The sequence below is a fragment of the Trachinotus anak genome, unplaced genomic scaffold, assembly GCF_046630095.1.
Source record: "Trachinotus anak isolate AG129_WGS33_773 ecotype Australia unplaced genomic scaffold, CSIRO_AGI_Tana_v1 ptg000015l, whole genome shotgun sequence".
Classification (NCBI taxonomy): Eukaryota; Metazoa; Chordata; class Actinopteri; order Carangiformes; family Carangidae; genus Trachinotus; species Trachinotus anak.
The window spans coordinates 15614694-15629580 of NW_027273866.1; the positions used below are offsets into that span (position 1 = coordinate 15614694).

General features: G+C 41.6%; 1 protein-coding gene across 4 annotated transcripts in view; it reads left to right on the plus strand.

The window, feature by feature from the left end:
* Positions 1 to 13827, plus strand: part of syt16 (synaptotagmin XVI) — a 37447-nt gene extending 23620 nt beyond the window's left edge. For all 4 annotated transcript variants that reach the window (XM_071498848.1, XM_071498851.1, XM_071498849.1 and 1 more), the window contains 4 exons: positions 984 to 1222; positions 7045 to 7506; positions 7735 to 7924; positions 8091 to 13827. In XM_071498848.1, coding sequence (XP_071354949.1) covers positions 984 to 1222; positions 7045 to 7506; positions 7735 to 7924; positions 8091 to 8404 — 1205 coding nt within the window. In that variant the 3' untranslated portion in view covers positions 8405 to 13827. The remainder of the gene's footprint in view (positions 1 to 983; positions 1223 to 7044; positions 7507 to 7734; positions 7925 to 8090) is intronic.
* Positions 13828 to 14887: the final 1060 nt, after the last annotated feature.

The window sequence follows — 14887 nt, forward strand, 5'->3', positions numbered from 1 at the left end:
TTGTTAAATGAGCATCTGGCTGTTGGTGTGTGGTGACATAGTTTAGTCCAGGTCACTCTGTCTCAACTGGTATTTGTTTATCATCTTTAACCAATATGTGACTAGTGCAGTGACATAACCCACAAATGCACAAGGTAACACACACACACACACACACACACACACAGAGACACACACAGGCTTGTGACTCACCTCAGCTTGTTGCTATGGTGAACACTCTATGCAGCAATAGATGCAACAGTCAGAGCCACCTTAATGACAGTGAATTGGAGATAATTGGTATTGATTGGTCTGAGGTACGGCCTGTTCTCCAAGTCTTTCTGTCTCAGGAAAAGGCCAAGGTTTGACAGATTAAACAATATCACCTCTGTTAACACACAGCAGCACTAAACAAGGTTTGGGAAAGCTCTTTTCAATCTTAAAGACTAAATTAGAGGGTTTACTAGAGGAGACAACGAGATGGTTAAGAGTGATATATTTATCATTTTTACTTCCTTTACTGCATCTGGTTAAAATATATAGTTGAAAACATCCAAGATCTAAAAAGGTGTATCTTAAAAATGTGACTTAAAACTGGATAAAGGTCAGTTTTGAGTTTCCACAATGCCAATACATGGATACAACATTATTGACAGGTGAATAAATGAGACATTACCATGATTAAAATCATATAATTCAGGTCAATTTTAGATATTTTTATATGGAAAAGTTACAAATTATAACTTCAAAACGAAACACGACAGCCATGTTGCGTAGCATTGAGTTTTACAATGAGGCTCATAGCAAACACTGAATGTGCCGCATTTTGGTGGTTGGACAGTCAGAGGAGGTGGTTCAGTGTTTTTTTCTTAATGAAACTGAAACTGTAAAAGAAGAGATTCCTTCCTTGCTCACAGACTCATTGTCCTTACACCCACAGATTTAAGACCAGCCACCAGGGGGCCTAATGCTGATTTGTCTACCCTGTTGCCTTCCTCCTGCAGAAACGGAGGCTCAGAGCCGGCAGGGTTTCCAGGACCCGCTCTCTGCAGCACTAGAAGAACGTGAGAGGGCTGCCGCTCTCTCTCTGGACCAACCCCCCGGGGTCGAGGCGTCAGGCGCCATGGACAGCCCCGTCCCCAGTATGAACCGACAGGCTGCTGACGGCAGCGAGGACACGGAGAAGGCCGTGGATCAGGACAAAAATGACGCTACAGACAGCTCCTCCACCTGGAGCCCCGAGGTACTGCAGCCTGACATTTAGATTCATTTAAGCTTTTATAAGTGACTGTAAAGTCTGAACTGTGGCTGTTTGATGGTTCAGATGATGAATGTGAATTTCACTAAGTGTGACAGAAAATGTCACATATTTGCTGTCTCTAACTTCTTGAAGATGTCACCTTGGTCTGTAGGAAACTGCATTTTCTGGCTATAAACTATAAACTGACAAATCGAAAAATTGAATCGGCAGAAAATAATCAGTAGTTGCAGCCCTAAACTACAGCTGAGAGAGACGGTCAGAGGAGGCTACCTCCATGGTACAATTCAGAAGTGCGTGCTCGAAAGCTGATTTTAAGAAAGGTAGAGAGGTAGTGAATTTCAAGAGGCTTGGAAAGATACACAGAAAGAAGCCTCCTTAAAGCCAGAACCTCCTGCTCAAGAAAACAAGAACAACCCCAAGTTTCTGCGCGCTGATCTGAATCTACTGCAGATTCTAAGTTAACTATAGATGAGTAGCTCACACAATTCCCATGTCACATAACCCCAACTATCACTTTAAGCAAATGTACTTTCCATTGGTTACCATCAGTTTGTGGAAGATTCACCTTTTTCCAACAATGGCCTGTCCACTTCAAACCAGTGACAAAGGCACAAACAAAAAGAACTGATACAGGAATCACTCATGTGAAAAAGAAGGTGTGTCCGATAACGGTGCTTATATCAGTGAGATCAGTAAGAAGCTGACTGAAAACACGTCCACACATCAGCCCAGACTAAAACGTCACGAACCCACTGAAAAATCCCAATAAAACAACATTTCACACTTTCTGCTCATAAAAACCACAAAAAATTTTAAAAATAAATAAAGCAAGGCAGGGATTATTTAACGGGGTCAGCTAGCTGACCGCAGCCCTGCTGTTGCCCATCACGCTTGGCAGAGGTATCATCATCACTGAGCTGTGAGAGGATTATCACTCTGCCATGTTATCCTCTCAGGTTCATTTGGCAGAAACAAACCAAACACGGCCCTCAAGGTTTTGTATAAATAGTTGATATTTCCTTTGCTCTCCAACACGCTGCTTTGGCTAACAAACAGAAGCTCATGAATAATAATCACTGTGTGTGTGTGTGTGTGTGTGTGTGTGTGTGTGTGTGTGTGTGTGTGTGTGTGTGTGTGTGTGTGTGTGTGTGTGTTGTGTGTCTGTGTGTTCTTGGTGTGTGTTTGCGCACGTAGGAGAGCAGGAATGTAGACTATAACAACCTCTCAGTCACCAAATCACACTTTGAAATTGGGAGCAATCTGTACAGTAAACACCTCCCACACACACACACACACACACACACACACACACACACACACAAACACACATACACACACACACACACACACACATCAATAGACACAGTGGGATACTGACATCTAGAAACGCTTCATAAATAACAAATGAGGTTGGATCAGTGGAGCTGGAGAAAACCTGGGGGAGCCATGTTGTAGCAGTTTATTTATACAGTTATATAACAACACTGCTACAGCTACAGCCAGTACTACTGCTGCTAATAATACTACTACCTCTACTGTGATTACTGCAAGTACTGCTACTGTAAATAGACTTACCTCTTCTGACATTAGTGCTCAAATAGACATTTTCCTTTGCATGGTACCAGCTCAACTCGTCTGCTTGTTTGGTTGTTTGTTCGGTTGGTTGGTCAACTGAGCAATTAATCAAAATATTATCGAATTCACGTGGCCAAGTGCAACATCCACAATAAATGAAATGTTGTGGTGCTACAGAGACTCCCCTCAAAAATCACATCGTCATCAATTCAAAAATTTACCATTCCCACTAAAATCATGACTCATATCACAATATCTGGCTATTTTGCCTGTAGCTGGTTGTTTGACTCATACATTCAGTGGCAGGTTTAGCTGGTGGGACGACTGTAGCTACTTTGAACAGATGGAGTTTGATGTGATATTTCAAAATTGTGACAACCATCACTACTAAAGAAAAAAGTAAAGCCAGCTCAATGTGGTCCCCTGGAAAACCAAATCAAAGGGGGGGGGGATTCCCTTTTAACAGGAAGAAACCTCGAACAGAACTGGGCTCAGGGTGGGTGGCCGTCTGCCTTGACCGATTGGTTTTAAGAGTAGAAAGAGGGGAAAAAAGAGAGAGAGAGACCTGAAACAGCTGTATATACTATAGGTAATGGTGTTATTAATAATAGATATCAGTGGTAATAATGAGTAGTGGTTGATCTGGATCCTGCTGCTCCAGAAACAGTCCGCTATCCTCAACAGCAAAGATCACAGTAACAAACACTGTTCTTCAGAAAGCTTTGGTATGATACCTCTGCCTTCACAGTCCTACTACAGTAATGTGTAAAAACTCCTGACGACTAGAATAACTCGTAGCACTTCTTGCTTTACTCCCTGCAGAGGGAGATGTAGTAAACATTCACAGCTCCTGCTCGTCCTGTGAACAGGTGAGCGTCTGTCCTTGTGTTTTCCTCTTCCTCATGAGTGGACCTCCTGACCTGCACATTCAATAGACTCCAGCAGCAGCAGCTCTGTGATTATCTTATCTCCTCTCTGGTTGCCATGTCAACGCCGACACGCAGCCCCGCTCTGTCAACACTCGACACAATCGATGTTGTGTTTGCTGACTGTACGGGAGGCTGAGATTGGCTGCAGAGGGGAGGAAGATGAGGAGGAGGAGGAGCGGCTTTATGACCGGATTTCTACTCAGTTTCTCTCCGAACATTTTAAGAGTCTTTATACATACATGCATCATGACTGACAGAGCGAAAATCCCTTAAAGTTAAAGCTGACAATCAGAACCACATTTACAGCTTTATTATTGACGTGTTTCCACAAAATGTATTTATCTTGAACAAATTTAAAGAGTAGAGGTCAAAAAGGAAGGTCTGTAAATCACTCTCATTTTGACAATTATATATTCAAAGAAAAGAAAATACATGAATAAATCTTAAAATGAGGCAGGAAAGAAGAAGCAGAAGAAAAAACCACCCAAATTGTCTCATGGAGTACTTCCTTATAATTGTAAGAACTGCAGCACACATTTAAAACCCACTGTGATTAATTACATGGAGAAAAAGAAAATAATCATAATGATAATGATAATAAATCATAAAAAACAAAATCTCAATCAGTCCTCCAATCTGAACAACCACACAGGTCGTTTTCTTCAACCCTCTGATGCGACCCGTCTCCAGAAATAGTGCCCCCATGGTAGCAGGTGTACTGGACCTTGGTCGTCATGGTTACAATAATAAACGCATGGACTGTACTTAGAGCGGCGTACCTACCTTCGTCACCATGGTTACTTTAATAACAGTCATGGCTTGATTAGGTTCAGAAAAGATGGTGATTTGGGTTAAAATAAGTTCTTCCTCAACATCAGACGATCTTTGTTGTCATGGTAACAATAATAACGATGAACGGTCATGGATAATAGAAACAACATAAACTGCTCCTGTCACATGGGAATCGAACACCGCTCTCCTGGGTCATATTCATCCATCCACCCCAACCTCCTCCTGACGTGGACTTTGTCGCTCTATAAACTACGTCACCGCACTTTTCCCTTTGCTCCTGTCATCATGACTACGACCACTAGATGTCGCCTAGCAACAGAACCTAACGACGGGTCATAGTAACCTGCTGACAGACGACCTGTGGGCTCTAAAAATCTAAATGTAAATGTAAAAAAAAAAAATGAGGAGGGGGACGAAGCAAATAAAGAAAGATAAAGGAATCAAGTTCCTTCTCAAGTGGCCACAAATAGAACCAATGAATGTACAAACAAGTGTAATATACACATATAAAATCCCACTTGACCTGATATTTGTACATTTATCTTAGTGAACTCTGAGGAAGTAAGTCAGTTTCTCCATTTTTTATATTTGATAAACAATCTCTGTCCACTCATCATCATCATCATCATCACCAAGCGAGCCTCATTTAAGGGTTTTATTCTCACCGTTTATCTCCTGCGAGATCTTGCATATGGTAGATGTGGGACGTTGAATCTAAATTTGCAGAGATTGAGTTTCTGGATACCTCTTCTAACTTCTGCTGCATATTTTTCCAATAAGTGATCAAATCAGGGTCAGACCAGATATATATAGCAGTGATTTGCATTATTCATCAGGCATTGCCTTCAGCAATCACAATTAGTTGTTCTGTGTTGCTTCTGCTGCCGAGTCATGAAGAGTTGGATGAAACTCTTCCGACAAAATTCTCCCCAAGTACGAGAGCTTGTATTCTTACCTTCTCCCTCTCCTTCACAGGGAGAAACATCCCTCTTCTGGCTGTTTATAAGCTTCTTGTTCTAAAATAATCTCTGATGTGGTTTACAGCAGAGGACACAGCTCGTAGAGATTCTAGTGAATAAATCAAACTCAAACTGTCCCCAGGGGAAATTACACCTTTAGAGGATCTCCTGAATAACCTTTCAGTTTCTGGAGAAGAGAGTGAATCTGCTCATTCAGCTGATAAGATTATCTCCAAACCGGCTTTGCTTTGAAAACGTGGGCTGGAAGGAATCAATGTCCAAATGATTCTTTGTTTGTCCTCGTTCTCTTGCCTTTCTATCCGTTTCTCAGCCAGTTGCGTGTTTGGTTATAAATAGACCACAGCAGCGAGGCCGGTGAGAGGGTTGAAAAGCTGATGGTTAGAAAATGAACTGTGTGAACTTCACTTTCACTGTTTGTGAGGTTTTTTCCTTGAATTCATCCAGCGATATTTATTTCTTCATTCAACCAACAGCACTTAATGATGTCTGAGTCACATAATGCATCTTAATAAAGAGGAAGTCAGTAGTTTTAAGTTGCCTTCACCTTACAGCTCGTTACCAGATTCACATTGGTGTTTGCATTTGTTCTTCATACTTAAAGGTCCCTTATCGTTTAAAGTGAGATACCAGCTGACTACAGTTTTATTGTTGGTGCAGGAGGTGGAAATATAACTTTACATGATGTATATTTGTCTAGACATGAATTATTTTAGCTGTTATGATTTTACATTAGCTCTGATGTCGCTGCTATTTTAAACCACGGCTGCTTCCTAATTGATCAGATTAATTGACGAGCTCACCATGCTGCTGCCTGTGTTTGTGTTCTGATGATCACATTCTAAATCTAATTATCCTCAGGTCGGATATGGCTGCGATCGGGTCCCCCTCGCGTCATGTCTATCTTTTCTGAAAATTAATTTATGAGGTTTGCACAGGTTTCCCAGAATCCATATCTTTGATCTGTGGTTTTGACGTCAACCTGATTTTCATTTGCAAACAAAGTTTAACATCTGTCCGAGGTTAAAGTCGTTAGTGTCCATTGTCTTCCTGACGTTACATTGACGTCTGGTGCCAGCTGGGATGGTGTAGCCGACAGTGTCACCTCAAAGGCTATACCTGCCGTAGGTAGTACAGCATAACCCCGATAAATCTTTTATTTTTTCAGTTCATAGGATTATTTATCAATCCATTTATTTTCTTCCACATATCTGGGGTTGGGTCACGATGGAAGCAAGCTAAACACTGAATTCCAGACATCCCTCCAGTTGAGATGTTTTGAGCATCAGATTAGGAGGCCTCCCTGGCACCTTCCTTTGGAGGTTTTCCAGGAATGTCCAGCTGGGAGGAGGCCCCGGTGTAGACCGAGAATTCGCTGGAGAGATTAAACATTCCATCTGGCCTGGGAATCCCCCAGGAGGAGCTGGATTATTTATGGTTTTATTTAATTCAACTGAACCACCTGAACCACAGCTTGTTAAACAAACAAGTTTGATTTTTTAAAGAGTTTATTTTCTCTTGTCTCTTTCAGCAAGAGCAGCCTCCCCAGCACGAGGTCTCGTCTCAGCCAGTTACCCCCTCTCCTCGAGCCCCCATCTCCAAATGTGGAGACCTTGTCCTCTCTCTGGAGTACCGTCCCGACACAGAGAAGCTGCTGGTGTCTGTGGTCGCGGCCCGGGACATCCCGGACAAGGGTCGCAGTGGGATGGACTCCTGGCAGGTGCACATGGTCCTGCTCCCCTCCAAAAAACAACGGCACAAGACGTCGGTGCAGAAAGGCTCGCTGCCACACTTCAACGAGACGTTCCGCTTCTCGCGCCTGGAGCCGTCAGACCTGCAGATGTCGGCCGTCAGGTTCAGGCTGTACGCCCTCGGAGGCAGGATGTCCCGTGAGCGGATGATGGGGGAGAAGGTGCTGCGTTTAGGAGGGCTCAACCCAGACGGAGGGACGATGGAGACGACGCTGGTTCTGGAGCCTCGCAGTAACATCAAGGTGAGCTCAGTGCAGTTAAACACACAGGAGGAGGAAGAGAGAACGCTTCCTGTTAAGTTCTGAGATCAGCGTCTGCGCTGAAATTAGCAAACACTCACATTTCAGTGAAAAGAGACGTTTGAGCTGAAGTTCATAAATTATCATCACCACAGTAGTTTTTCTTCCACACTGATGTAAACAGCCAAGAGGCTGTTGTGAGAACACCGTGTTGTCTCTGTGTTTTGTCAGAGTGTGGGCTCCCAGCTGAGTCTGTCTGCCGTGTCTCAGAGCGACAGCGCCTCATCCACGCAGTCTCTGACCCACGGCGGCGTCCCCGAGCTGCTGGTGGGTCTCTCCTACAACGCCACCACAGGACGCATGTCTGTGGAGCTCATCAAGGGCAGCCACTTCAGAAACCTGGCCATCAACAGACCACCAGGTGTGCAGAGGGAAACACAAACACCATACTCACATACACTCACCGAGCACTTTATTAGGAACACCTTCACACCTGCTCATTTATGCAAACTTCTTAAAAACCTTACCTCCACCTCTTCACCTCTTCATCCCTTCATCATCCTCCCCTCTCTTCTCCTCCGGTGCAGACACCTACGGTCGGCTGACTCTGCTGAACTCGGTCGGTCAGGAGATCTCTCGGTGTAAGACGTCGGTGCGTCGCGGCCAGCCCAACCCCGTCTACAAGGAGACCTTCGTCTTCCAGGTGGCGTTGTTCCAGCTGTCGGACGTCACGCTGCTGGTCTCCATCTACAACCGACGCAGCATGAAGCGCAAAGAGATGGTGGGCTGGATCGCTCTGGGTCAGAACAGCAGCGGCGAGGAGGAGCAGCTCCACTGGCAGGACATGAAGGAGAGTCGTGGACAGCAGGTCTGCCGCTGGCACGTCCTGCTGGAGGCGTAACACTGCCTGCGGACGGGGTTTAGTTTCTTTTCAAGGTTGAAGGGAATTTATTCTTTAGTTAGAGAGTTTGAAAGTGTCGAGAGAAGAAAAAGACAGCTTTGATTTTATCTGCAAACAGGAAGATGCACAAAGCTTCACAGTCAATGGATTCAGCACAATATCCACCATGGTCACATCTGTCCACACCTGGAAAAACATCAAAGCGGCCTGGCTATCTTGTGAAAACATGAAGCACAAATTCATCTGCTGTTGGAGGCTGGTGGGAGTTCAAAATAAAATCTTTTGTTTAAGAATCAGAATTAAATAAATAAATTCAAAGACAGCCTACCTGCCAAAAACACCTTGAATTTCAATTTAGTCATTTATTTTTGTCGTCCACTAAAGTAACAGTAAATTATTTTTTGTCCTCTAGTGCAGAAATTATTTGAACCTTCTCAGTTAAAAAGCTTTGTAGATGAATCTTCTACAACAAATCCTGTAAATCTAATATTGAAAATAATTTTAATTAGATTTTCCATGTTCCCAACAAATATCAGCCATTTAGATTATAGAAGAAAGATACACACACACACACACACACACACACACAGTTAAATCAAGTGCAGCATCTTTATCGCTTGAAAGGCTCATAACTGCTGCTTGTGGCCGTTTGGGGGGAAACATGGTTGGTGAAAACAGCAGTTTTCTTTGTTTTCTTTGGGTGGTTTTCTCCCATAAACACCATGAAAGCAGCAACCTCTGAAAAACAAAGCCAACAGTGAAGAAGAAATCTGTGGGTGACGTCACAGAGGCTACATCCATCTTTATTTACAGTCTGTGACACCTACAAGGACGCCAGCTTTGTCTGCACTCTCAAAGCAAACTGGGCCAAGCCACATAATTAAGTTTATGCTTTATTGTCAATGTTTAATGATATTTTTCAAGAGAAAAGACTTCAAGGTTGAGAACCCATACAATAGAGAGGAGCTATATTATACTATACTGAAAAAACAGGAAATATTCACTGCTTTCATTGATGAATAACACAAACTTGAAATTTTCATCTGCTCATTTGCGTCAACAGATTAGTGGATGAGCAAATGGTGAAGTCAGTGTTATGGTTCCCAGTGAAGGAAATTCTGCAGAAAGAAACATGAGTAGAAGTGGAGATGTTTCATGATTCAAGGAGAGGAGGAGGAAGGCGTCTCATTCATATTCAACCCTCATTCATATTCTCCTGATGCTCACGCTACTACAGGCAGGAAGACCAGCAGCTGGAGACTCTTCACCCCTGTGCGATGAGAGCACCCCCCACTACCCCCCCCAACCCTAATCATCAACACTGAATTATGTTATTTGGCCGAGGCTCAGTCTCCTTCACAAGTCAAAGCTCATACCAACACCCATCAACGCTGAGCTGAAAAGAGGCTTTAAATATCTCACTGCAGCTGTTAATAACATGCAATGAATTACCCTGGAAGTGTGTGTGTGTTTTTCCCCACACTCTCTCTCTCTATCTGTGGTAATTGGTAGTTACAGCTGTAGAATCGTACAGTGTGATGACGGTAATGCTCATCCTCTTCCTGTCTGAGCATCATTGAGTCATGAGGCAGCAGCTCAGCCTGGAGGGGGGGAGGATTATATCTGTTTGTGTAGACAGATACTGTAGCTCCGAAACCTTCAGGGGTTCACACACCGATGGGAGAGATGTGTTGATTTTCTCCACACAGGTGATAAAAAAAGCCTCTTTAGAAAAGCTGAACTGTAGCGTGGTTTGGAAAATGTGATCGGAAGCAAGAAATTGCTCAAAATGCAATTTTCATGGCTATAAAGAGATCACAGTCGGTAATTAGTTTTGCAAACACAAGTGTCACAAATTAGGTGAGGTTAGAGGCTCACAATCAAATTCTACATGTGAATTAAAGGGTCAGTTCGCCCAAATCACACAAATAACCTTTCCCACACAACACTGGAGGCATTGAGCCATCCAGAGCTCGAAAAACTCTAAAACTAAAAAGCTGTGGACAAGTCTTTATATTTCCAAGGATTAGCCATTATATTTTCTTCATGTTAATCTTCTTCTTCTTCTTCTTGGACAATTTACAAAGCTATTATTTTACAAAGGTCTAAGTACAATACAATTCATTATAATCCCATTTATTGTCCAAGGAAAGTGAACACTATCAATCCACTGCAGGAGACGCTCAAACCTCACGACCTGTGTGATTCACAGCAGACAGAAAGAACATACATGGGTCAGAATAGCATCACCTTCATCATCGTCATCAACACAAACTTCAAACCATAAAGCAGCACAACCAGTTTTCATTAACTGTCAAACTTCAGCTTTCATAAGTCTGATGTTTTTGTCCCATTGTGAAGCAGATGTTTGCAGCACTTTAAACAAAAGGTGTAACAGTGAACAACATGTTCAAGTGCTTGTCAAGAAAACACAAACGATCCACTTCTCTCTTTTCCAGTGACGACACAATGGTTTATTTGTTGTAGGTGATTCAGGGAAGACTGAAAACAACATCCATTCAAAATTAATATGTTGAAGGGCACAGTTGAATGGACTCGCTCTATATCTGTTAAGTGCAGGAAACAAGCTGTAAGTGCTGTATGTCTCATGTTTAAACTACAGATATGTAATGACGACTGTTTCAGGTATAAATGAGGCGTTGCTGAAGAATAGGAGTGCTGCAGCTAGCTTGATGTTTTGTAAAATCCAATCGGCATGCACCATTTAGGATTTCCAGCAAATATGGATTACATTATTTTTGTACATATACAATCAAAATAATGTAATTTTGAGTTAAATTTACATGAGTGGAGTCAAAGAACACAGTAAAACCAGAGCCACTACTAGCTTCAGTATTGAAGTGAACTACTGTACTTGCTGGTAAAACTTTAGCACCTTGTCATTTTACCCATGATAAAACAACAAAGATTAAGCCCCTGTTGCCACACCTGTAAAGATGCTAAAAGACAGAGGCTAAACTGTCTGTAACAGTTAGAAGTTAGCATCTGCACCAGTTGCTCCATGTAGACAATGCTAAAGGAGCGGTTTTATTCTTTGTATTGTTGTTAGCCCTTGGAAGCGCAGGAAATGTCTGTTATAGTCTTTGCAGTAAAACAGCTGCAGACAATGTTAGTACATTTTGTTCAAATTACACCTGTGTAGGAGCCATTCATAGTGTTTTTTAGTGAACACTTTGCTTTCCTGGTTGTAGGATGTCATGACCGACAGCTGCTGCCTTCAGTTGTCTGATGAAGTCACAAATATAAGAATCTTTCCCATCATTACTTTCCCTCTCACAAGATATGAATGTGTTATTAGCTGCTGTAGCTGGGATGGTGACTCCAGTAAACTGTCTCTTCGGCTTCACCCACTGAGGTTTAAAATTGACTCAACAAAAGTTTTGTTTGTAGAAAAATGTAATTGGGTTTGTAATGTTAGCTGTCACTGTAAAAATGTCATGGGGTGTGTCTTTAAATATACTGCATCATAAAACAGAATTTTATTATCATTTCAGTAAAGCAAAAATAAAAATAGAAAAAAGGAGGATGAGCCCCAGACAGGTTATTTCATTTTAAAAAACTATTTTTAGCACAACAAACTGTGGCAAAATTAAATCAAGTATATTACGACACTTTATTGGTAGTAATTGAGATGTTATCTAAACCCTGGTTTCGACCTGCTCTAATCAAAGTAAACTGTAGTAGAAGATGAGTCATGACCGTTCACGAGATTTGATATCAGCACTCCTATTCTACGGGCTTCAAATGTGAGTGTGAATAGTGACATGAACTATATTTACTGCACAGACTGGTGTATTTTATGCATGTCGACTTATTGTACAGAATCTATTATATCTATTCTATATTTTTTAAAATAGTAAATGTTCAATGTTCTTAAATATTTCCCAGGATTTCTATCGTAGTAACACATCTGCATGCTCAGTTCAAGATCCCAGGTTGTATTACAGATGTGGGACAATCAGATTGTGCAGCAGATGTAATACAGTTGTAAAACTCTTGATGAAGTGCCTGTAACATTTTGAGATGAAACATATCCACATTGACAAAGAGATGACCCAAATTTGCATGAAGCCTCCTCGTTGTTCCCTGTGAATGCAGCTGTAGGACTGCATGCATGGACGGTTTGTTCAGCCTGTCGACCCAGAGCAGGCGTCCTGATGTCAAGGCCCGGACCAGGGCTCAGAGTCAGACAGGTTGGAGTCTACAGCAGGTCTGCAGGGAGTAGAAACAGTCAAAACCGAGTTCATTCTTCCACACATAATCAAATCTAGGGAACCTAACAACTATATGAAGGACATAAAATAGATTTTTCTCTTTAAGGGCAGATGTTACTAATGTAAAGGACAATGTTACATAATTATATAAGGATTTTGCCTCTGAAGCTTGCAGTGTCTGTATGATTGAACAAAAAAACTAACTACATTTACTTTCCACTTTGTCAATATTTATTGATATCTATTTCGTGCATTTGGAAGGTGCTTAAATAAGGAGACAATTAGCCTAGCTTAGCATAAAGACTGGAAACAAGGGGAAACTACTAGCCCTAACCTCTAAAGCTCAGTAATTAAGAAACTGTATCTGTTTGTATGACACAAATGTAAAGGATACAATTTGTGCTTTTAGATGTTGTTACGTGGAACAGTAATTTTTCCATCCCCCCTGTACTTCTTTGCTAAAGCATGTAACTCCCAATAAAACCACGAATCATCTTTACATCACAGATTTAGTTCAGATTAAGCAAATAAAATATAGCAGTGTTGATTTTTGAGCTGTAGAAGTGTTGGTAGGTGTATTTTTTAATTGCAGAGCCAGTTAGCTGTTTCCCCCTGCTTCCAGTCTTTATGCTAAGCTAGGCTAATCGCGTCCTGACTCCAGACATGAGATTGACTCTTGGCAAGAAAGCAATGAAGAAAAAATTTCAAAATGTCAAACTACACATTTAAACCAAGGATTATTTGAGCCCAAATTAAAAGTTAAAAAAGACAAAAACAAACCTTTTTTGATTCCATCACCAAAAGCAGCAGAAAGAACTTAAAATGTACTTGATTTGATTTTATTTCCCTTAAATATAGAATTAGAAAGCTGTGGAAATCTGTACATTTGTTTTATTTATTTTTTCATTTTCTGAAACTTGTGAGAGATCTTGCTGAAATCTTTTCGACCTGTCTTAACACCCAGCCTCCCTGCAGACCTGTAACAAAACAGTGGACACTGGGTCTGTGACAGTGACGCTGTAGGGACTGTATAAACTACAGTAGCCCTGCAGGGACCGTAGTCCTGCAGCCCTGGTCTGGGACGTGCATGCTGAGCCCCACGGCATCCAGAAAGCACTTTTTGTACCAAGTTTTGTCGTTGCCAATAAAAACCCAGAGGATCCCTGCTGTGGGACGGTCTGCCTGCCATCTGTTTTCTCCAGCCCTCTTCTCCTTTCTAATCTCTGTTCCGATGTCTTAATTCTGAGAATAAGACTGAGCAATGACAACAAGAACAACAAAAACACACTTCACCCCCTTGTAATTGCTGGTGGAGATTTCAAGTTTCAGGTCTTTGGCCCAAAGCGCTGAGGGAAACACAGAGCAGATTAGAGATTACAGAAAGTATCTTGTGTTATTTTTAAGTGTTTTGAGAGAGTTGAACTAAATCTGAGGCAGCAGATGGTTCGTTAGATTTAGCTACAAACGTGGATTTACAGCTTGTTTGTGTTGCTGTTTATTAGCTGTAGTCAAGAATCAAGGCCATGTTTACTTCAGCTTCACTCTTTCTTCACTTTGCTTGTGAATTATGGGCAAATTCAGAATGGTTCATTAAATGTTCCTGAGTATCATTCATAGTGACTTTAATTAATTCACAAATAAGTTACAAAGAAATTTAAATGGCATTTAATGTACAACAAATTGTATTTTTTAAATCATTTTAATGGCATTTGTAATCTCAACAGATTTAGGACGTTTCAGCGTAATGCAGCACCTGCTGTGCAGTACCTTTATTCATAATATTGCTTCAATACCTTAGAAGGTTTTATCTTGTTCCCATTGGCTGCTTACTCACTTTTTCCTGAGCACAGTTGTTAAAATGAAGGTTATCATAGCTTATTATGAATTGTCTTATAAAGGATGTAAGAATAGTGACATTGGCCAGTGCTGTGAAAGAAGACTTCAGGTCTAATATGGGTATGAATGAACAAAATCATACTTGTGCAGTGCAGCACAGGCTGCAGTGGGTAGTTGGCTTTTTAGCATCATCCATGGATGACTGGGGAAGAATCTTTCCACCACAAAGATGCAAAGTGATCACACACAAAATGACCTCAGAGATGAAAAGTAACCACACAAAAAACTACAAAGATTGAAAATGATTAAAGGGACAAAGGAAATGATCACAAGAAGATGCAACAACATAAAAAGAGCCACAGGATAAGAGCAAAGAGACTCAAGACAAACACCAGATGAAAAGTTTCAAAGC